This window comes from Onychostoma macrolepis, chromosome 23 (assembly GCF_012432095.1).
Source record: "Onychostoma macrolepis isolate SWU-2019 chromosome 23, ASM1243209v1, whole genome shotgun sequence".
Taxonomy (NCBI): domain Eukaryota; kingdom Metazoa; phylum Chordata; class Actinopteri; order Cypriniformes; family Cyprinidae; genus Onychostoma; species Onychostoma macrolepis.
Window position 1 is genome coordinate 21,285,155 of NC_081177.1, and position 24,498 is coordinate 21,309,652.

The following is a 24,498-nucleotide window of genomic DNA, read 5'->3' on the forward strand; positions in this document are numbered from 1 at the left end:
TCTCTTCACAGTCTTTACTACAGGTTTAGCAGATTTAAGTTTTTGCCTGTAGGTTGGTATAAGATGAACCAGGCAGTGATCAGAGAGCCCCAAAGCTGCCCATGGAACAGAGTGATATGCATTCTTTATTGTGGTGTAACAGTGATCCAATATATTACTTTTTCTGGTGGGACATGAAACATGCTGTCTGTATTTTGGCAGTTCACGGGAGAGATTTGCTTGATTAAAGTCCCAGAGAATGATTAAAACAGAGTCTGGGTGTTGTTGTTCTGTGTCTGTGATCAGATCAGCCAGTTTCTGTAAAGCTGAGCTCACGTGCGCTTGCGGAGGAATGTAAACACTCACGAGAATGAATGAGCAAAACTCCCGCAGCGAGTAGAAAGGCCTACAGTTAATGAAGAGAGCTTCTAGATCTGAACAGCACATCTTCTTTAACACTGTTACATCTGTACTCCACCTCTCATTGATGTAGAAGCATGTCCCGCCGCCGCACGATTTCCCCGTTGATTCTGCATCGCGATCTGCTCTGATCAGCTGAAAGCCCGGCAAATTAAGCGCGCTGTCTGGAATGGTGTCGTTCAGCCAGGTTTCCGTGAAACACAGAGCAGCAGAGTTTGAGAAATCCTTATTTGTCCGGGAGAGCAAAAGGAGTTTGTCCATTTTGTTGGGTAGACAGACATCTGCGCTGTCTGAGCTTCACGAGCGTCTAAATAAATCTTTTATGAAACAATTTATGACAGCCACTCTGTAAATTATTATATTTAAACAACAAATTTAAACAATTTACATGTTTGCATACAATCTTTTAAATTTGAATGTTGATTATTATAGTTAAAAATAAATAGTAATTGAATTTAAGTTTGGGCTCTGTTGTGAATTGTAACCTATAGTAATGTAAAAGGGTTCCCTATAGTTTAGAGCAAAAGCTGAGGTAGATTTGTATCCCTAAGAATAATTATTATTTTTTTTTTTTACAAATTTTATTTATGAATTTACAATAACAAAACCGTGGTATAGCTGTCTTACGGCAGCATATACAATCATCCATCATACAATAATCCATCAGTTTGTAATTCAAGAAATCAGTGAAGGGCGATAGCACTAAAAAAAAAAAAAAAAATCATTATACATTCTCAAGAAAATCCCAGAGCGGGGACCAGATACACCAGAAAACATCAGATCTCTGACGCAAGCCACAAGTCAGTTTTTCCAAAGGTAGAAAAGTTGCGATATGATTCAACCACACATTAGTGGAAGGAACGTGAGGAGTAGACCACAACAAAAGTATGCATTTTCTCGCCAGATAAGTACAGAGATGTAACACAAGTTCTAGATTATGACTGAGGCGTAATTCAGCTTTACAGTTCAAGAGATAGACACTTGGGGATAGATCAAATGTTTATCAATGATCTTCTGAACCATTTTGTGTATTTCTTTCCAGTACGCCTTGATCATTTCCCAGAATACGTGCATCACATTACCAATATTAGACTTAGATTTGAAATACCTTTGGGAAACGTTAGGAAAAATCTTGTGAAGACGGACAGGTGTTAAATAAGTCCTATAAATGAACTTAAAATTTTGCTCATGGTTCGATACAAAGGCGCTTCTAAAGGAGACGCCGGAGCAGATCGACAGCCATTCTTCATCACTGAAATTAGTTTCAAAGTCTTACTCCCATATCGCTTTCAGGGAATCAACATTAGATAACATAGTATAAAAAACAGAAATCTTCCTTTTGAGAGAAAATGAAGAAAACAATTGTTTCTCTATGTCAAAACATTGTCATTCTGGAGAACTGATTCCAGAAAATGTCGCAGTTGAAAAAATGTGTAGAAATCTTTATTAAGCAAATTAAATTCCTGTTTTAACAACTGAGATGATTTTAGACTGCCACTGTCAAATAACTGGTCTAACTCCAAGATCCCTCTCAGTCTCCATGAGCGAAAGCCAATGTTCTGAATAGCAGAGGGTAGGTTAGAGTTGAACGAAATAGGAGATTTTAAAGATAAAACATATGGAATATTCAAATACTTCAAAACATCTTTCCATGCTAGAAGTGTGTTTGATACTGTAAAAATATTGAACACTGATTCAAGTTTGTGACACTGTAAATAAATGGTATCAATCCCTACCCATCGTGAGTCAATCCCTACCCATCGTGAGTCCATTCTATTAATCATATTTTTATATCATATCATATATTTAATCTGGGCAGACCAAAAATATAACTGGAAATTAGGGAGCGAAGCCCCTCCTAATTCCCTGGGTTTCAGTAAAATAGAAAATTTAAGTCTAGTTTTTTTTTTATTCCAAATGAATTTTGATATGATGGAATTTTAACTTTTTAAAGAAAACTGTTTTCAAATAGCAGGGCAGACTTTGAAATAAAAAATTCAACCTAGGTAGGATGTTCATCCTTATTACATTAATCTTGCCAATAAATGAGATGGGGAGATTTGACCAGTCGGACAAGTCCTGACTAATTTTAGAAGTTAATGGGGTATAATTAGCTTTAAATAAATCATATAAGTTAGGTGTAATATTTATTCCCAAATATTGGAAACCAGAGGGAGCTAAACAAATGGAGAGCCAGAAGTGGCTTCGGGGGGAGCATACAAGTACAGGGCCTGAGATTTATTTAAATTAATCTTATACCCTGAAAAAGTGCTATATTCTCCAATAATAGAAAGAATTGCATCAACAGAAGTCTCGGGGTATTTGAAATATAATAATACGTCATCGGCATAAAGGGAGATACGATGCTTCTCAGAGCCGATTCTGATGCCCACTGCCCAGTATATTCGTACTGGCCCTCACTGCTGCAGCCAAGGGCTCAATGACCAAAGAAAATAAGAGAGGTGAGAGCGGACAGCCTTGGCAGCAGCCTCTACCAACAGAAAATTTACTAGAAATTAGCCGGTTCGTATTAACCGCCGCTATAGGCTAAGAATATAAGAGTTTAATCAAATTAATAAAATTTAAACCTAAATTTATCTTCTCTAATACGGCAAAAAGAAAGGGCCACTCCACCCTATCGAGCACCTTTTCAGCGTCAAGTGAAACTATTAAAGTGGGATCTTTAGTCACATGTATATAATCTACGATATTCAGCAATCTGCAAATATTATCAGAGCCATATCTAAACTTTACAAATCCGGTCTGGTCCGGTGAAACGACAGAAGGAAGGACAGAATCAAGGCATCGAGCCATTGCTTTAGCCACAATTTTGTAGTCTACATTCAATAAACTAATCGGGCGATAAGAGGAGCAGTCCAAAGGGTCTTTGTCTTTTTTCAAAATAACGCTGATAACGGCAGAGGACCAAGAATCGGGCATTGAATTTAAATCTAAAAGATTATTAATTGCAGGCATTAAGATTGGGCTGATATCCTGCCAAAATTGCTTGTAAAATTCAAGAGGGAACCCATCCAGGCCCGGAGCTTTGTTTGAGGGCATGGATTGGATAGCTAGCCAAATTTCCTCCTTGGTAAAGGGAGCATTTAAAAAAAGTTCTGTCTGTCTCAGAGACAACAGGAAGGAAGCTCTTACTCAAATAGTTTGATAAGTTTTCTTGTAAACCACAACCCTCAGCTTTATATAAAGTCCTATAAAAGTTGGAAAAAGTATCATTAATTACCTGGGAATAAAAGGATACACCGCCTTCTGGGGTCCTAATTGCTTTTATAATTCTATCTTGTTGTGCCTTTTTTAATTGATATGCAAGCAAATGGCTAGGTTTATTTCCGAATTCTTCATATTTTTGCTGACTAAAAAACAGTAATTTCTTAATATGTTCAGTATGGTCTAAGTTTAATTTAGCTCTTGCTCTGTTTAGCTGAATCCAATTGGTCTGGTTTGGCATTTGTTTGTGTCAATTTTCTAGATAAGTTACTTTAGCCTCTAATTCTCTCCTCTTTTGGGTCTTAGCTTTACTCACTAAAGAAGCAAAGGAGATAATGTGGCCCCATAACACCACTTTAGCAGCAACCCATTTTGTCGCAGAGGAAACAGGGGAGTTCTGGTTATCCTGCCAATAATGAGCTATTTTCTGCTTAACACTAGAACCGCCAGAGGTCACTGTATACCTAAAAGCGCCAGCGGGTAAATTTTACCCGCACACATGGCAACTGTTTTTATATGGCTAAAGAACATATTATTTCACTGTATTATGCCACTGTCTTCACAAAGAAGTGCCTAGAGTCATAAAATGATTGTCTAGTCGTCAACTATATTCTTACCCTGTTGTTTTATGTTCAAGACTTTTTAATGCAGCCTACACTAATCCATAATGGTCAGTAAGCTAAAAAAAAAAGCCTGCACTGACAACGAAAATTAGAAGGTAGTAAATATTTGGGTGGTGTAATATTATAATACAATGTCATTAATCAATATATTAGGATAACCTATGTTATTTCAATTACTAAAATAGCCGATAGACAATAATGATCAATAATAATTCTCCACACGGCATAGGATGATGCTATGACAAATTCAAGCGCACAGCTTCACCTAGGCCCAATTATTAATTTGTTTAGTTATATCATTTATAATTTGAATAAGAGAACAACAACAATAAACTTTGAGTAATCAAAAAAAAAAGTTTTATTCATTACATCATAGATAGGATTAAATTTTTTTTTCTTCAGGAAACAGCCAGACTATAAATAGCAACACAGTAGCGAACAATAAACGATATGGCAAGAAAAAATTTAATAATAAAACCAAAGTTTGACCAATTATAAGTAACGTTAGGCTAAAAGATCTAAATATGATCTCTGGATCACTGTCAGATAAGTCGTCAGATGCTGAGCCGACCCAGGACGCATAACTTCCCATCAGACTCTCCATCACTCATGGCATTTAGTGTTTCTAATACCGACCTTCCATAAATCGCCTTCTTTTAGTCATTCTGACTTTATTTATGAAACTGATAACCACTAAATCAGTGAGTGAAAGGCGTTGCCTAGAAATGTACAATGTTAAAACACAAGCGGCAAGAAAATGACAGCGTGAAAATACATGCATTATATAGCGGGTAAATTTGACCCGCGCGGCGCTTATAGGTATAAATGCTCCGTTTTTTGATCTGGTTTTATCTAAATACTTTTGAACAACATTGGATTGTAAATTACATCATTTTAGTAAAAGTCAATGACTGGGAGACTTGAATGTTTTGTTGAAAATCTGTTATGTACATTTGAAAAAGAGCCATGGGTAAAATTTTCCCCCGTGGTGGTTCTAGTGTTAAGGAAAATACGAAAATCATCATTATTCAAATGTGAAACATTAAACTTCCAATAATTGGATTAAGGAATAGACACATTAACATCAAAGTCTAAGTAAACAAGACTATGGTCAGATAAAACAATAGGGCCAATACGGCAAGATTTCACTTTGTAAACACAATCAGATGGTGCGAAAAAATAATCCAACCTGGAATAAGATTTATGAGGGTGAGAACAGAACGTATAATTTCTGACTTTCGGGTGCAATTCCCTCCAAATATCTAAAAGGCATAAATTCCGCAAAGTATGGGAGGATTTGTGTCCTGTCAGGATCAGGATCAATCCAGGGTGGATTTGTCCCAATTGTTATCCATGATACAATTAAAATCACCGCCCAGGAACCCCAAGTTTCTACAAAATTGGTTAAACTGCAAGACTGTCCAGGATATAAAACTGGGACAGTCGGTATTTGGGGCAATGTAGCCTGAGACTAGTACAAATCTCCCTTCAGAGTCAGACTCTACATACTCCAAACTGAACGGAATGTCCTTGTGAATTAAAGTTGCTACACCCCTGCTATTCAACGTAAAAAAAGAGTAATATATCTGACCCACCTTATATCTTTTCAGTTTACAATGTTGCAGGAAATTCATTTGTCAGACGTTGAGCAAAGCAATGGATATGCGTTCTTTTTTGAGAAATGTCAAGATTTTCTTTCTTTTTATGACATGGCCAATACCCTTCACATTCACAAAGTTACTAGCTTGACAATACCTTGCACACAAAAAACAAAAACAAAATATTAAGATGCTGATGAACCAACAAAAGTGAATCTGGCACATAAAAGTCACCAAAATTGAACAAAACAGTACCACAAATTAAACACTGAATGACCCCGAAACAACCCCCACTGAGAAAAAATAGCTCCTTCAAGAGTCGCTCCTATATAAACTATGAAAGATGGAACCATGATTGAAATGACTGAATGAACCCACACTTAAAAAAACAAAACAAAAAAAAACAGGGCCAGGGGAAATGAAACAAACATAGCCTATGTCCCTGCATCCCCCTTCAAAAAGAGAACATTTTTCAAAAGAAAGGTAATCCTCCGAGAAATAACATAAGAAGAACAAAGTTATCTGTCCAGAGAGTCCAGAAATGCTTTAGCCGAGTTCGGATCATCGAACAAGCAAATCTTTCTTGGGTGTAAGCACCTGAGCCGGGCAGAGTAAGCGAAACGATATTAGCCACGAGAGGTCATAATCTTGACTACAGAACTGAACTTGCGGCATTTCTGTAGAACACTGGTAGATAAGTCTGAGTAAAACCGAAGCTCTGCCTCTTCCTCAAAACAGATTCCTTTTCGGTAAACCACAAGAAACGAACGAGAACACTCCTCGGGGGTGAGTTCGGATTACTAGGCGCAAACGAAGGAGACCTGTGGGCCCTTTCGATATCCAAGGTGAGACAGTCTTCGGGCAAGTCCAGCCATTTGGGGATAGAGGAACGAAGAAACGACGCAAGTGAACCGGTGCCTTCCACTCCTTGGTAGGCCAACTATCCTCAAATTCTCTAAATTCTGTTCTCTAAATCGTCCACTTTCGACTGAAGTTGTTCCACTTTGGTCAGCAAATTAGCAAGCTGGCCACCAGACACTGCCGCCGGGTCTTCCGCGAATGAAATCCTCCCTTCAGCCTCTGTTAACCCTCTGGGGTCGACAAACGCGGATGCGCGTTTTGGGGCAGATTTTCCTGATAAGGCCGAAATGAGCTTGAATTACTCTGCCATTTTTGATCGTACAGATAAGAGCAATACACCATTCGAATCTGTAAGGGGTCTACTTTTATTTGTATACACTCATAATAACAACTAAACGTTGTGCTTTTGAAGAATAAAGAAAACAAACAGGGTGCGCTCTCTGTCTTCTCCGTCTCCGCGAACTGCTTTTAGACACGTGTCACTAAAATGAACTGTAACTCAGCAAATACTCAACACAGAGACTCACTACTCACTACTGTTCGTTTCTGGAAGAAGACGCGCTGAGTAAAGGCAGGTTTTCCCTCAAAAGAAGAATAAGATTTTATCCAGAAGAGGACATCAATCTGATGAGTAAGTAATGTTTCTTTTTTGCATTAGTTACCATGTTATTGTGATTTAATAACAGATTTACTAACAGTTAGTTGGGTTTTTCCCAAACTACAACATGATGAATACTACGCGTCTAAGAATGTTTAGACCATGTTTATTATTAATGCTCTGTTCACAAATATATTTTAATAGCGCGCTAAACAATAACAATTAGTTTCTCAGATATAAAATATCCTTTTTTTATAGTACAAAGTAGGCTATATCCTTTTATAGTACAAAGCATGCATGAGTCTATGGCTGCAGAATCATATCATAGGCTACTATAAAATCATACATACTAGGCTATCATATGTAGGATCAGAATGAGTCAGACAAAACTAAGATTCGATCAGAACATCGAAACATGAGGAGCCGAAATTCCGGAGAGGCCCCAAGAAAACAGGACAACATCATAAATCAGATTCCTAGCTCCGACCTCTGAAGGAAGCCTAACCAACAAGCCTCTTCCAGAACAGCTTGCAACATTAAGACAAAAGAACACTTATTGATAAGTCCAACGCAGGAAGGAGATCGTCAAATTTGGGGCAAATAATCAAGATTAATGGTCAAAGAGATGGCCATCACATGTGTTCCACAAGAGAAATCACGAGCTTCTTTAGATTGACTCTTCCCCCACCCATACAAGACAAAGACTGAGACTGAAATTCTTTAGGATACCTTTTAACCTTTCTCTGGTCTTCACCGAACATGTCCCTATGTCCTACATAGAACTACACAGAGACTTTCTTTTTCATATGCATATAAAATCATCCTAAAAGGACATTTCTAGGCATAACACTATATTATGTATGTAACCCACACATTAGACTATCATGTTTTAAGCACATATTATGTATGTCTTTCTAATAACTATTGAATGACTTCAAGGGTTAGTCATGTTTGGTATGTATGAGTTTGACAATTCTAGCTTGAAAAGTTTCTTTCAATGAATTCTGTGTCAAATGTATCATATTCTGGTTATAGAAATCATGTCCAAAATTATACTTTACAAGAGCGTGTAAAATTCGGACCATGTGACCAGATAACAAACTGATTTATGATGGGAGGAACACCCCTAGCTAAGATAATAGCCTATCTAATTGGTCAACACACCAGTTGGGAGGTGTTCCAAAAGCCGAGTTTAAAAACTCAGGACACCATCAAAACTTCCCTTCTTTTCCCTTCTCCCTTCTCGCCCTTTTCTCTCTCTTCTCGCCACTGCGTTTTGACGCTGTTTTTTTAGCACTCTTTGAGCGTGCTCTGTTGCCAGTTGCCAGTTAAGTAGCCAGTTGCTACTTAACACCACGATGAGAGGAAAAACCACCTAGTCTCGTTACTCATTTTATTCTTTTACTTTAGTTTCTTTTCTTTCCGTTGAGTCTCGTGTTCAAAAGTTAAGTTTGCCGCAAAGTTCAGCTCCGACTGCACCCGCTTCAAACTTCAACCAGCAACTGACTCCAAAACCATCCTCAGCCAACGCTAAACCATTGGCTTCCCAAGACATCACTTCAAAGACTAATGAACTTCCAGCCAATCACCAACTCAGGAAAACCCCTTTCCTGCAACGACGACGACAGAAGGGAATCCCTGTAACACAAAGGCAACGCAAGCAAGTACCTCCAGGTCTAACTGAACTGGTGCATTTAATATAAATTTTAGCCTCATTGAGAAACTCAATGAGAGGGTTAATTGAGTGACTGATGGTTGTTCAGGTCTATGCAATAGAACATATTGTTATAAACTTGGGATTTCACATTCTCATTCTCTAAACTCCTCCTTTCTCTCTTTCTGCAACGTATGAATGTGTGCGTGTGTTCATGTGTTAGATTAGTTTATGTCTTAGGTTTATATAAATAAAGTCGTATTTATATTTAAAAGAGAAGTATCTTGTGTTTTGTGCTTACAAGTTAATGTCTTAATCTGCCAATCTTGTTACTGTGCTTATTAATAGTGTTTTCACTATATTTTGGATTTTAATATCCAGTGCAGAATTAATGTTATACGGCTCGTTCAGGGAAACGCTGCCGACTCTGTTCAAATTCCCTATAAAATCACAAATGATTCCCTTTGAGCTAAATTAAATTATTTATGTATCAAACCCTACACATAGTTGGGTTTTTCCCAAACTATAATTCCTGACTACAATGTTTGAAATCGAGTAAAACATTTTGAATATGAAAGGCAATTCATTGTATTCAAATTTCTTACGGCGCGATGATGTTTTCATGCTCTATATAAAACAATAAAAGTAATATGAGTGTACACTGTAACATGATGAATGCTACAAGTCTAAGTATGTTTAGAACATGTTTATTGTTAATAGCCTAGCCTACTCTGTTCAAAAATATATTTTAATAACGTGCTAAACAATAATGATTAGTTTCTCAGATATAAAATGTCTTTTTTTTTTTCTCGATAGTACAAAGCATGCGTGAGTCTATGGCTACAAAACCTATATATATATATATATATATATACACACACAGATGCTCCTGATATTAACATGCTCACAAATGTTTTTTTTTTTTTTTGGTTGTTTGTATTTTATTGAATCAGATACCTGCACCACAGATGAATCCTGATGACTTTCTTCAAACTGTTTTCCTCTGAGAGCACTGTACCAACATCAGATGTTCAACTACTGATATTCTATGTTAAAACAAGCTCCTTGACTACTGATTATGTGTTCTTCTTCTTGAATTCATGGAAAGAAGCAGAAACACTTAAATAAAACACGTAAATATCAGTTATGATTTACTTGTTTCACTTGTTGGACAGAATCTGTTGCAGGAATGACTCAAAGTCTGTTCACATCTCTGTGGTTAGATCAGTGTGCACAATAATGTGTATTTGACCTGCATTATGTATGTTTTGATTATACTGTGTTGTAAATAAAATACAAATAATTAAAAAAAAAACTTTTTTTCAATCTTCTCACATTCTCTCTTACCTGCCTCAAAGTCACAGTCACACTGATGGGCCATTAGGGGAGGGCCTTTTGTCTCTCAGGTGAGACTCACTTAATATTCAAGGCCATTGCCACTCCCTCGCATATAGTCTTTCGATCACAAAACATGTCTCTAAAAATTTAAATCAATATATTGTTTTCTGTGAATGAGTAAGCAGAATGATTTTCACATAATTTTGAAGTAAATATTCTAGCCTACAAGACTGATTACTCAAAAGTCTTATTCATAACTATTTAGTGTGGGTTTTATAGCCTTATTTCAGCTCATTTTCTCCCCCCAAAACTTACTAACCACGCATAATATGTTTTTTCTAAAAAATGCAAACATGTACATCCATCTTGGTTACATATTATTGTAGCACAGTTTGTGCTGAATACAAAAAAATTACATGTTGGTCAATAGTATGTTTTTAAGTAGCTGAAATAAGCACAAATATCAGGGCATGTCAAAACATCTCAAGGGCCCCAAAATGACCTCAGACCCCGGAGGGTTAATAAAAAAAAAAATCAATTCATGTTTAGTTTAGTTTTTTTCCTCCTGCTGTACCGAAACCATACCAAACTGTGACGTCAAAACCGAGGTACGTACCGAACCGTCATATTTGTGTACCGTTACACCCCTAGTGGTTGGTGATACTCACGTCTACAGTTGGGGAAGCCGTAGTATCCTGTAGCACACTGGGAACAGTCTCGGCCAATCACGTTGGGTCTGCACTTGCACTGTCCTCCGAAGGTCTCGCAGGTATCGCTCTCAGCGCCCACCTCATGACAGCCACAGGGCATAGCGCCGTTATTGAAGAACGCAGACAAAGACACGGCAGAATTACGACAGAATGGAGATGCCGTGGACGGGCTGAAAGGAGAGAGGGAATGTTAAGATAGATGGCACTTAAATAATGTTATATCAGGATACGTTTATGAATGATACATACGCACAATATTCATTTCAATTTTAGTTTGTTTTGTTTAATTTTGTTTGTGCTTTTGTTATTTTTATTATTATTCTTTTTTAAATATCTCAATCAAATTTTAATTTAGTTTTATTTTAGTTTTAGTACTTCAACTAGTAGCCAAGGAAACATTTCTAATTTTCGTTTAAGTTTTTTAAACCTAAGCTTTTCATCTCATATGTATATTTTATGTTATATCAGCTTCATTTCAATTACCAAAACAATTTTTAATAGTTTTACTTAGGTAAAAATAATTGTATCAATTCAAATAAGGGTGTGTATGTGCTTTTAGTGTTTTATTTTTATCTTTATTTAGACACAATTGTATTGAATTTTAATATCTGCAATGTATTTACTTATTTATGGCCTATTTTATGCCTTAACATGAACAGAATTATCACCCAGAATTTTTTTATATTGTGCATTCCTACATGTTTACAAATGTATAAGTATCATACTTTATGTAAAAGCTGTTTTGTCCACAGTTGCTGATGAAGTCGTAGGATTTGTCCAGTGGCTCCTCAGACAAAAAGCTGGGGCTATAAGTGCTCTCTGGCACCACCAGCACATAGTCCTGAAACACAAAAAAGAGAAACAGAAGTGTCATTGTTATTATCAATTCATATTACCTTCAGTAAAACGTCAATGACACTCACCAGCCACAGTGTCTTTCTGTCTGGAACACGCAGGGTCAGGATGACCTCATAGTCCGTCACATCCAGGATAATCTGGTTCTCTGACATAACAACACTACGACAACCATAACCATGGGGACAAAAGGATGCGTTGACGTGGCCTGAAATACAAAAAAATGACTGTTAATAAAAAAGCATTTTCAGTGATAAAAAATAAGATTAAAGTCGATAAGTGAGTCTGTATTAATATATTTGCTCACCCTGCCATATGCGTCCTCCGTTGATGTGGACCTGGACATTATAAGTTGGGTGCAGGGGCTGATGGTAATGCAGGATGAACACATAACGGCCCAGTGCATGTACACGTGTTGAAAACATTACAGCATTCTGGGAAAGGAAGCAGACAAACAAACATCAGAAGTGTGCTTTTTTTATTAGCATTTAAATATCAGAAAGAGACAAACTACAAGACAGGAGCAACAGATGGATAAATGGAGGGGAAAATGTTCTTTTAAAGGACGAAACAGTAAGACATGCAAGACAGCAATGAGTGTGTAATGGCCCTGATGTACCTGATTAGGATCCAGAAGCATGTGTTCACTGTTATCAGCAGCAGTTGGTGGTCTGGAAGTCATTGGTCTGTCAGCATAAAGGGTGGGATCGGGGGCTGAAGCCATAGTCGAATCCAGCACAGAAGAAGCCTGACCCTCTTTTAAGACCAGAGACTGAGGAGGATTCTGGAAACGAGACGGGATGCAGGAGCCGCTGGACAACAGAGAATATAAAACATGAATATGAATAGGATAAACCCTACTGCGATTAATAACACACAAATATTCTTCACTTTGATACCTAAAATAGCTCAAAATCATGTAAATGTCTTGTGATCATGGGTACTTATAACTGTAAATATGTAGGATCATCAAATGTCATAATTTAAAAATGTCTGAAAAATAACTAAATGTGATTTCCAGAAAAGTCAGTGATTGCAAGGCAGTGAAAGAATTTTGTTTAGGTAAAATGGTAGTTTGAAAAACTGGAAATAAAATAAAATAGTAGAAATGGTTAGAATAGGTGAAGACCTAACAATAAAAAAAGTAAAAATAATAATAAATCTACAAAACAAGTGTTTGAGTGTAATGGCACATGCAAGCACACAAGCACACACAAGACTTAGTTCAAGATTTCCATGTTGTATGTGCAAGTCACCTGTCTGGAGAGAAGTGCCCATGTGTGTTGATGCAGTGAACTCTGGGCTTCAGGTACTCCATGGTGAACTGAGCGCGAGGGATGAGGAACACTTTGTGCTGTAAGGGAAATCAGACACACATTTGTAAATGGTGTGTTTACAGTGGACACAAATAGCTTTTAGGGCAAATTCAAGTAGAAAAAACTCTCTCACAAAGAAAAAACTGCTTCTGTCTGTGGTAAGCAGGATATCAGCCTCTGTGGAGAGAGTGAAGACTGCCACACGCTTCTTGTCATCTACAGACACTGCACGACACAGGAAACTACACACGTACACAGAGACACATAGACACGAATTGATCAAAAATGCAGAGAAAAATGAAGAAAAAAAATAAAAGACCAACTGAAGAATTGCAATCTCCTTGCTTATAAAGCAATCTCCTTGCTCCTTGCGAATAAAATCGATGAATATGGCAAAATAGCTCATTTAAACCTCGTTGTGATGTTACATTCAAACATTAAATATGCCTCATTTTAATGTACATGCAAAGTGCCTAACCAATCATAAACAATGTCATATAAAAGTCTTAAAGATAATATGACTGTTCTGATGCAAAAAACCTTGACCAACAGCCGAAGTAAAGCTTAGTGAAATAACAAAAGTGCATATTATGACCCCCTTCAGGTTGAGTGTGAATACCTGAAACAAAAGAAAAGACAAATGTTGCAATGCCACACAAACACACCTGTATTTGCAGTGGAGCAGGGTTATTTGCTCTTGATGAGTGCTTTCACCCGGTGAATTAACCGACACATTGAAAGTTTGAGGGAATTGATCTTCACTGGCGTACTCGACCACCAACACATACTCTCCAGGAACAGGAACACGACCACGCAGCTGAACGTTCATCTGAACACATAAATAGGATTTTATTTGTATAAGTTTGATATGGACTCTGCAAGATTTTTATATATTTTATATATATATATATATATATATATATATATATATATATATATATATATATATATACTCAATATCACGATGCATCACATCATCAGTTTTCAATATTACTGCACACGGCTACATTTTCATATAAATTTTATATCAAATTTATTTTGTGCAAAATTTACTTTACTTTTTTTATTATATAAGCAGGCTACTTTAAAAAAAAATTACTTATTTAAAATAATCCGAAAGTTTACAGACAATAGTTATGGGTTTTTCTTTTTTCCTCAGCATTATTGCCATTTGATTATTACTTGATTATTACAGGACAAACAAACACAAAGTGCACATGAAAGTCTGTCAGTGCGCGAGTTTCGTGCATCTAATAGTACTCCAAACAGCATAAATGAAAGCGTATCTAAACCATATCTAAAGTAATACACGGCGGGTGGAAGCACACACTGTCAAGCAATGTGCACGTGTCTCACAACGCCAATTCTGTGCAATGAAGCCCGCCGCGGGTTGCATTTCTTTCAAAAAAGGAAATTTTTTTTACATTTTCTAAATTTTCAAACATTGTTTCAATGTGTGCATATGCTTACATCATTGCCGCTGCAGATGGCCATGCTGGGATGGCGGGGAGTGATCTTTTCAGTGTGGCAGGGTCTAGGAAGGTGATTATCAGACCTGCAGTTGGCATCATTGCTGGAGATGGATGGGAACTCATCCAGAGACAGATACTTGTACTGCAGACAGCTGAACACACCAAAAGACAGATTACTTCAGTCACAGTGAATATAACAGTTATACACATGACATAAAACACAAAAAGTTACTGTACTACTGACTTCTGACTGGCATCCTGTGTGTTGCTGTATGAACAGGGTTCAGTCACTTGAAGTTGCAGGATAGGAGCCTCATAATATGCACTGGGCAATAGCACCAGGTAGTCCTGCAGAGCGAAAGAGACAGAGGGAGTGTGTTTAGGGTTTGTTTATGCAGGAATAATGTTGAAAGCATCTTTAATAGGGGGTCCTACCAGTAAAATACCCTCTGCCTCAATAATCACAGTCCAGGTTCCTGGGTTCAAGACAAAAGGCTCCACAAAACTGTTCTGAGGCACGTTCACAAATGTAGGTTCTGAAGTGGGTGCAAAGACGATCTGCTTGGACTGCTCAGAGCCTGCAAAGAGAAGGATGGAAACCTGTTTTATGGGGATGGAGTCACAACATTTGATGAATCAATAAATCTACGAAGTTACATAATTATTGATTATTAAACATTATCAAGATATCCATTGTTGTATTAAAAGTAAAATTAAAATTAAGAGCTGTCATCATTTATTCATGAGGACTTTCTTTATTCTGTGAAACACAAAAGGAGAAGTTTAGCAGAATGTCCGAGCTGCTCTTTTCCATAAAATGAAAGTTAAATGAGATGGAAGAATCCTATCAAAAATAAAAGCACTAGCAAATTAAAAAGGCGTAAAGATTTTATATCTATTAAAACTACAGCCACGCCAAACAATAGTGTCTTTATATAAACAGATGTTGGAAGTAATAGTTTAAAAATCATAAAATGAGAAAAAAAAAAAAACTTTACTTAGTTTTGAAAATTGTATACATTGTATAATTGCTTTTTTTTTTTTCAATGTGTAAATAACTTAGTTTCTGAAATTTTGTAAATTAATATTAAAACAAGAGGAAAGGGGAATTACTATGTAACAAGTTATATCTGTAGCCTATCAAGACATAAAACAGCTTTTGGAGTACAGGAGTAAAAGCAGTACAATTATGGAGTAATTTATCAATAGAATTTAAAATATAAAAATTGAAAAAATCTAAGAATTAAAAAAAAATACAGCTATGAAAAGGCAATTTATTTTGTGTAATAGATTATTTAGGGTTTACACAATTGGTAAAGTAAAGTAAATTAAAGTAAAATTCATATATCTCGATGAAAAAGTAAATGAAATTGTTGCCCTTTGCTCTAGGTCTTTTTATATAATGGCGTAACCATTATAAGCCATATAGACCAGTCTGTTAAATCTTTCCTTTGGGTTCATTGAAAGAATGAAAGTCTTGCAGATCGAACCATCAGACGTACCTCTTCTGCTGTTCTGATAGGCTGTGATTTTACCGTTCGACACGGCCAACCTCGTGTTTACATATCTGAGGATGAAGCGCGTGAGATACACATCTGCATCACGCACGTGCACCATCATTTTAACCGTATTCTGAAATGATGGAGAAGGAAGACAAGGAGAAGAGGAGAGAGAGGGAAAGAGGAGGGGAGGGTGTACAGCACATAACACGGCCTATATTAAAGACCTGAACTGTGGCTTTCTGATCAAGATGGGTGTGATCATGTGATAGATCTGAGATGCAGGTTGCGGTGAGTATGTCTTGGACATGGGGAGAAGAGGGAGGGTTTGTGAAAAAAAGCAGGAAGTCACCAGCTCAGAGAGCAAAGGATTTAAGTGAGGAAGGTAGAAAGATAGAGAAAAGCAGATCATTAAAATAGAGGGTGCTCAAAAACTTACAATTCCCACATAGGAAGTGTCTGCCATCCTCGATCACAGAGACCCGCCCCCTCACGTCCATGCCCCCGCGGTTCACATAGTGCAAGACCACATGAAACAGGTCTGGAGAGCCAACCACCACCTCAACCAGAACCCGAGGCTAGAGAGCAAAAGAACAGCCCACAACAGACAGACACAGACAGAAAGAGAGACAAATGCAAAGCTGTTGCTCAAAACCACCACCAACCAGCACTACAGCCCAACACAGCAGCCAATGTACGCAAGCAGCAGCAATACAAAGCTGTGATCAAAGCCCTCAGCCAAGCCAAAGACACAGCGCATTTCAATCACACAACGCAACGCTACATCTCAGTCTAATTTTACACACAGGCATCAACTTGAACATCTTGAATATCTACAAAATGATGATAATGATAACAACATTTTGAAATAAATGTAACTTTAAAATAGGTAATATTTATTCGCAGTTCTATTACAATTAATATTATTATTTTCATAGAATCTTCAACATTAAACAGCATTCATAACCTATTTTACTTCTGTAATATGACATATTTCTGAGTGAAAAAGGATATCCAACGAGAAAAAAACTTTACAAGTTAAATTAATACACAAATTGCTATAACACATAATATGTAATAATAATAATAATAATTGCTATCATAAGTGTTGTGATAGATTTGATATTGATTTTATTATTATTATAAATATTAACAATAATAATTATAATTATTGTTGATTTTATTATCACTATTATATATAATACAATTATCAGATTGTTATTATTATAGCAATTTGTTATTTGTATTATTATTAAACATTCAATAATGTTGTTTTTTAGATTTTCATTATTATTATGATTATTATTGTTATTATAGATTATTATTATTAATAATATCAACATAAGTATAATAATAATTGTTGTTGTAGTTTTTATTATTAATATTATAGTATTACTATTGTTATTATTATAACAATTTGTTATTGTTATAATTCTACATTATTATTTTTGAATAGTAGTAATAATAAAATAATGATTATTGCTGATGTTATTATAACTTATAATCAATATTATATATTGTATTATTATTTACCACTCAACAATAATGCTGTTATAATAAAATAATATATTATTATTATTATTATTATGGATTATTAATAATAATATTAACAACAACAAAAATATCAATTATTAATACTACTCTTGTTGTTGTTATTGTAGTTTTTATTATTACTATTACATAATTATTATTCTAACAATTTATTATTATTATTATTTATCATTAAATAATGTAATTTAAAAATAGATTTCAAGGTGAAAACATAGTCTTATAATGTGTGTTTGTGTACCTGTATGGGGGACATCTGGGCATATCCCCTCCAGCTGAAGCTCTCAAACTCCAGAGGATTGTAACCAAACCTCACTGATCGTCCATCCATGGTGGTGCCTTCCTCCACTTCAAACTTCATATGGTGCAGGTCTGGGAAATAATGATCCGTCCGAGGTCTAAACAAACACACCAGAGTCATGACAGAAGCCAACACAAACTGCACACTGCTACATCTGTATGTGCTTTTTCCCATCACTCACTGGTTGCATTTGGGTCCCTCCACATTGGGTCTGCATCGACACCGCCCATGCCTCTCATTACACGCCTGCCCAACAGAGCCTCCAATGTCACACTGGCAGCCTAGATGCACAGAGGCGAGAGTTTAACCCATTTCTTCATTTGAGTATTTAGAATGTCTGCTTGGAATTGATTTTGTACCTTGGCACCCAAAGAAGTTGTTCTTCTGAAGGTTGAAGTACCCATCCTTGCACACATTACATGTGCCGCTGCACACGTTGGGTTTACAGTAACACTGACCGGTGCTCTGTTTCAAACACAGATAGAGGTTTGTTAACTATGCTCTTGGAATTGAATTTGTAAGATGGAGTTATCATTGATATTTCCATACCTGAGTGCACTCTGCAACCTCGCTCATAGTTCCTAATGTATTACAGTCACAGCCTGCAAAATCAATCATAATATACATTAGCAGAGATGTATAATGTATTTTATTTTTAGTGCTGTCACGCGATTAATCGCGATTAATTGCTTCCAAAATAAGATTGTTTACATAATATATGTATGTGTACTGTGTTTATTTATTATGTATATATAAATACACACACATGCATGTATATATTTCAGAAAAATATGTTGTTTATATATTAAATATATTTATTAAAAAAATAAATTATATGAATATAAATATAGACACATAAATACATGTAAATATGTCCAAAATATATACTGTATATGTTTGTATTTATATATACATAATAAATATACACAGTACACACACATATATTATGCAAACAAAAACTTTTATTTTGGATACGATTAATCACGATTAATCGTTTGACAGCACTATTTATTTTATATACAGCTTAACTAACAAGCTACATATTTGATAACTGCACTGTCACTAGAGTCTGATTTGCCACCAAAGCAAATAAAATGGCAGTCTTTTGTTTACATGTTGGCCAAATTACTTAAAATGACATTTTGCGCTGTGTGTCCAAACTTTTCTCTTACTTGAGCATCCATAGATTGTATCGGGAGAAAGATTCCAGTAGAGAGGTTTACAGCGATCACATGCCACCCCCTCTACATGCGGCCAACAGTTGCAGGAGCCCTGAGGAATAAAAAACAAGCACTGAGAGTCTGGAATAGGAATGAAAATTTGTTAAAAAGACTGTGACATTTACAGCGGTAGTTTAAAAAATAACAATGTAAAAGATATGAAAAGGTGTGTCTAAACAAAATCTTGACTCTGTCTACTGAATTGCTACATACTGCACACTGTTGTTTGACATAATCTTTTGATATGTTCACAAAATATTCAACATATTATGTGCAGTATGTAGTATGATATGCACAAATATAACAACATGAATAATTTACAGCACAATATGCATTATCCATTCTAAACGCAGCCATGTTTAATGTAGAAAGCTCAGTTATACTCACCACAGTGGGCAGGATGTCATTATGAACAGAGCCTGCTGGGTTACAGGTCCCGACTAGACCGCAGAGAGGGAAAGAAAACCATCAGAACTACTTTAAATGAATGTAATATACAGAGCCATGAATGTTGTTTAAGTAAGATCACCTTGGCAGAGGGGAAAGCCATATGACCCAGGACTGCAGCTATCACACCTCTGACCCACAATGTTTGGCAGACAAACACACTGACCAGACACTGGATCACAGGAGCTGAAGCGAGAGCCCTCCACTGAACAACGACATGCTGAAACAGAGAGATTTTAATGTAAAATCACCTGTTACCACAGACAATCCTTCTCTAGGTAATGTTGGCCTGTGATTAGAGTCATGTGACTTACGTATGCAACTGGGATAGGAGTAATATCCGGATGCACACTGGTCACATTTGGGGCCACTGTAGTTGGGTCTGCAGTTACACTGACCCGAAAAGGTACAGCTGGAGTCCAAAGATGTGCGAGGGTCACAAGTGCACACTGGGAAATTGAATCCAAATAGTTATAATCGAGATAATACAGACAGTGAATCTGCAAACATCAGATTGAGCCTTTCTGTAATGTATTAAATCACTGTGTGTGCGTCTTACCCTGGCAGTTTGGATATGAGTGGAACCCTGAGCGACACTGATCACAGCGAGGACCAGTGAACTCCGGCCTGCACAAACACTGACCAGCTGTGTTGCATATCTCAGGCATACAGCCCACAACATTGCAACCGCAATCTACAGACAAAGAGAGAAATAAAACTGAATCAAATGTTAATAGTTTTGAAGTCAACAAGAAATGCTTTCGCAATCCATTATACTTCAGTAATGTGACACATTTCCAAGTGGAAAAGAGCATTTAAAGAGAATGTTAATATTCAATATCGACGAACTTGCATAATAGACAAAATTTTGAGAATTTTTGAGCAAACAATTTGAGCAAACATTCAGCGACTTATAATTCATGACCAATTCATGAAGACGGTCACTTTTTTGTTCCCGAACGAATATTTTTGAACAAATCAGTTGACTAAAAGATTAAATGGCTCTTTTGAGGCAGTCACGTGTTTTGTTTCTGAATGAATCAGTGTTTACGAACAAATCAGTTGAGTAAAACAGACAGTCACTTGTTTCGTACCTGAATGAAACAATGTTTTTGAACAAATCAACCTGGTCGAGTGAATGATTCATTGATTCGCTTATCAAGAGAGTCACTTGTTTTGTTCCTGAATGATTCAGTGTTTTTAAACAAGTCAGTCAAGTCAAATATTCAGTGACTCATAAAGACAGTCACTTGTTTTATTCCTGAATAAATCAATGTTTTCAAACAAATTTATTTGGTTGAGAGAATGATTCAGTGAACTCGCAGTCACTTGTTTCACTTCAGAACAAATCAGTGTCTTTGAATGAATTGGACAAGTGAACGATTCAAAGGACTCAGTTATACAGACAGTCACTTATCTCCACCTACTGGTGTAATGATGTAAACTGCAGAGAGAGTCACTGAAAAATCTCCACCACTAATATACACACTTACAGTCTGTAAATGTGCAAACAGACAAGCAGAGTGAAAAGTCACACCACTTAGCCAATCAAACTGGTAATATCAACCAATCAAGTTACTACATTTTATAATGTGCACTGATAAATCAAATGCAATAAGACCAAGCATGTGTGTTAAGAAAGTAAATAGGGTCAATTAAAAATTCAAGTTGACCTTAATCAGAGCAGTAAAAGAATAGGAAACAGTTATTGTGGCTGCATTGCAAAGTTCATGGTTTGGCAGCACTTATGGGCGATTCTGAAGTTTAGTGAGATTAGAGTTGGCAAGCACTCACATTGGCACAGTGGGTAGTTGAAGTAGCCGGGCGCACATTGCTCGCATGAATAACCCTGAAACCCGCTCCGACACACACACTGGCCCGTTAGTGCATCACAGGACCCATCCAGGCAACCCTGGCCTGAACACTGACAGCCTGGGGGGAAGGGAGAGGAACAAGAATGTGGGCATGTTTGCATTGCCTTTGTCATTGGGTGGTATATTGTGCTCACAAACACTCCAACTATGTGCAAGATCAACAGCAGTTAGGCAGACAGACAAACACTGATGCAACAATCTGCATGTGTTTGCTCAGATGTCACCTGCCGCAGTGGATTACACAGAAAAGACAAAAATGGGCAGATTGGGACAGCTGATCTTATCTGGGACTTAACAATGGACAGGCACACACATATGCATAATGAAATGACAAACAATATACTAGCATTAAAATATCACTGTAATTAACACAGTGACAATTATAAGAGCCATAAAAACGTGCTTACGCTGACAGTTGAGGCCGAAATGACCAGAAGCGCAGGTGTCACAGTGTTCTCCGGTGAATTCAGGTTTACACACACATGTATTGGTGCGAGGGTCCGGCCTACAGGAGTTCCCTTCTGTACCTGCAGCACTGCACTCACAGTCTGCACAACAGAAGAACGTAATAAAATGTATGAGAAATCAGTGAATGAGAATAAGAATCAAATCAGATTCAAATCGAGATGAATCAAACTGAATCAATTCAATGTCTTACTAATGATTTCCCCTGCAGGTCTGGCCTCTCCACTGATGTAGACCTCTGACAGAAATAAACACAAGCAACTGTATAATAAACAACAAGAATTTCTTTACACACATATATATATGTATATATACTAAATATTGTTTGATAGTTGTTTAGAGATAATTATCCACACTGGATGAATTCAACTGAAATATACTGCCTGAAACCTTCATGAAAGCTTCAAAGACACACACAGAGAGAGAGAGACTTACGGTAGCATTCAGGGAAGCCTTCATATCCCTCCGCACACGTGTCACAGTTCTCACCGGTGTAGCTGGGTTTACAGTAACAGCGTCCGGTCAGATCCTCACACGTGCCGTCAGTGAACTCAGACTCACACTGACACTCTGCAAAACACATGAGAGAATCAGAGAAAACCAAAAAAGAAAGGAACATGCTTCATCAATATCTACAGATAATTTAAAGGTACGGTAGACAGATTAAGAGAGGCTAGCATTAACAAGCTAGCTTTGAAAGCATAAGATCCCATCCTCCCTGCAAATCACTCTCCAAAGCCACTCGTCCTCCAAAACACATGATCATGCGCTCCGGCAGACCAGAGGCTAATCAGCGTTGGTGGAGGGTTGAATGCAGCGTTGTCAGATTACCTCATGTCTCATTCGCCAGTGATGAAAAATTACAGTAAAAAGTGCATAATATTACAATAACAAAGCTTTCGGCCGCTCGGTCTGCAATAGCGCAATGGACTGCACGAACAGGGTGCACGGAGGTATGCAAATACATATGTTGACAGGCAGGTAGGAAAGCCTATTGTAATCCTTGGGCCGAGGAATATGATTGGATGAGTATTTTATGGTCCTATGCCTTCCACAGATGATATAAATACATTTAGACCACTTAGTGATTGCTTTCAGAATTTGAAGAGAGTTTCAACCAGCATAACAAAAAAAAGTTTTTTTTTTAAACCAAATGTATACAGTTAAATTTTTATTTAAATGTATGTATGACCAGTGCTGCTTTTAACAAAAACTATAAAAAAATAATTTTCATTAATTGAAATAGGTGAAAAATGTAAACAAACATTAGAAATGTCGCTTCAGCAACTAAAAGAAACCAAATTTTAAGTTGAAGCAATAAAATGACTAAAATAAAAATAAATGAACACTAAATAGATCACGGGAGACTCACTTGAGCAGGCGAAAGGGGACTCAAGAGGATGATCAGGTGATCTGTAATACCCAGGAATGCAGCGCTCACAGTTGATGCCTGTGGTGTGATGCTGTCAAAGAATAAAAATCACCAAAATCATAGAATGCATTTGCTAAAACATTAACAGCTGTTTCCAAACCTAGTGATTGTGCAACTGACAACTAAAAATGTTGTATGCACTTATGTTGCCCATAAACGCTGTCCAGGTAGGTCTTGAGCCACAGCCAATGCATCCGCACCACTTTCGTGTTATTAGTGTGTTTGTACACCTGAGCCTACCTGGCATTCTACGCACACTCCTCCGCCGCTGTTTTCTCCTTGCATGTTGAGACTGGCTCTCCTCTGGTCGATCTCTGGATCATAGTAGCACTCTGATGAGTGTCTGTGGCAGTTACATGCTGCAAACACACACACAACACGCTGAGATTAATAACTCATCTGCCAATGCAGAGAAAACAATATACAAGCAGGACAGATATAAACAGGGCAGAACATGCACAAAACACATCAGTGTCCACCTGAAGAGTTCAGACTGTCCCAAGAGGAATGACAGCAGAGAAGGCCAAAAGAAAGAGAAAAGAGAAATAATTAGCTAGGAGTGAAGTTAGCATGGGGAAAACGAGAAAACTGTGAGGAAATCTTTAGATCGCAGCTGTTAAAACATTTACAAATAACATAATAATTGTGTGTACACTTACAAAAATTTACCATGGTGACCAAAACATTAGTTATAAATGCTACAATTAGTCATTTTGGCATTAGATGTGGCAGATTTTAAACAAAATCTAGTTATGGTTTCACAATACTAACAAAAATGGCAGATTTGTATAGATGTGTGTGTTTGTATGATGTGTGATTAGACAATCGCAGAGAAACCTAAATGGGCAATGTGTGACTACAGTCCTTAACATATTGAGATCAAAATTTGACAATAAAATGTGATTACAAAGTATTTTACACAACGTGACAATTCAAATATTGGAATTATACTGGATATCTGCGTTTGTCTCTTCCAATATACTACTCTTAATACTGAGTACAATTAGAGTATTATTTTTTATACAGTTACCAATGTTATTAAAAAAAAAATATATATATATAT

At 36.8% G+C, this 24,498-nt stretch overlaps 1 protein-coding gene across 2 annotated transcripts in view; it reads right to left on the reverse strand.

Moving 5' to 3' along the window:
• The window catches only part of lama5 (laminin, alpha 5), a 91,955-nt gene that overhangs the window by 27,848 nt on the left and 39,609 nt on the right, over positions 1-24,498 (reverse strand). The window contains exons 8-34 of one of the 2 annotated variants that reach the window (XM_058762852.1): positions 23,676-23,794; positions 23,376-23,466; positions 22,439-22,573; positions 22,197-22,241; positions 21,946-22,086; positions 21,459-21,596; positions 20,224-20,358; positions 19,979-20,113; positions 19,747-19,884; positions 19,605-19,657; positions 19,170-19,269; positions 18,547-18,599; positions 18,357-18,462; positions 18,179-18,278; positions 17,938-18,094; positions 16,152-16,281; positions 15,085-15,227; positions 14,894-14,997; positions 14,648-14,801; positions 13,843-14,006; positions 13,311-13,419; positions 13,118-13,215; positions 12,481-12,673; positions 12,169-12,295; positions 11,930-12,069; positions 11,732-11,847; positions 10,965-11,176 (exon numbers count right to left, since the gene is read on the reverse strand). In XM_058762852.1, the coding sequence (XP_058618835.1) occupies positions 10,965-11,176; positions 11,732-11,847; positions 11,930-12,069; positions 12,169-12,295; positions 12,481-12,673; positions 13,118-13,215; positions 13,311-13,419; positions 13,843-14,006; positions 14,648-14,801; positions 14,894-14,997; positions 15,085-15,227; positions 16,152-16,281; positions 17,938-18,094; positions 18,179-18,278; positions 18,357-18,462; positions 18,547-18,599; positions 19,170-19,269; positions 19,605-19,657; positions 19,747-19,884; positions 19,979-20,113; positions 20,224-20,358; positions 21,459-21,596; positions 21,946-22,086; positions 22,197-22,241; positions 22,439-22,573; positions 23,376-23,466; positions 23,676-23,794 (3,336 nt within the window). Of the gene's footprint in view, positions 1-10,964; positions 11,177-11,731; positions 11,848-11,929; positions 12,070-12,168; positions 12,296-12,480; positions 12,674-13,117; positions 13,216-13,310; positions 13,420-13,842; positions 14,007-14,647; positions 14,802-14,893; positions 14,998-15,084; positions 15,228-16,151; positions 16,282-16,587; positions 16,727-17,937; positions 18,095-18,178; positions 18,279-18,356; positions 18,463-18,546; positions 18,600-19,169; positions 19,270-19,604; positions 19,658-19,746; positions 19,885-19,978; positions 20,114-20,223; positions 20,359-21,458; positions 21,597-21,945; positions 22,087-22,196; positions 22,242-22,438; positions 22,574-23,375; positions 23,467-23,675; positions 23,795-24,498 lie in introns of both variants that reach the window. The other variant, XM_058762851.1, reaches the window with a different exon arrangement.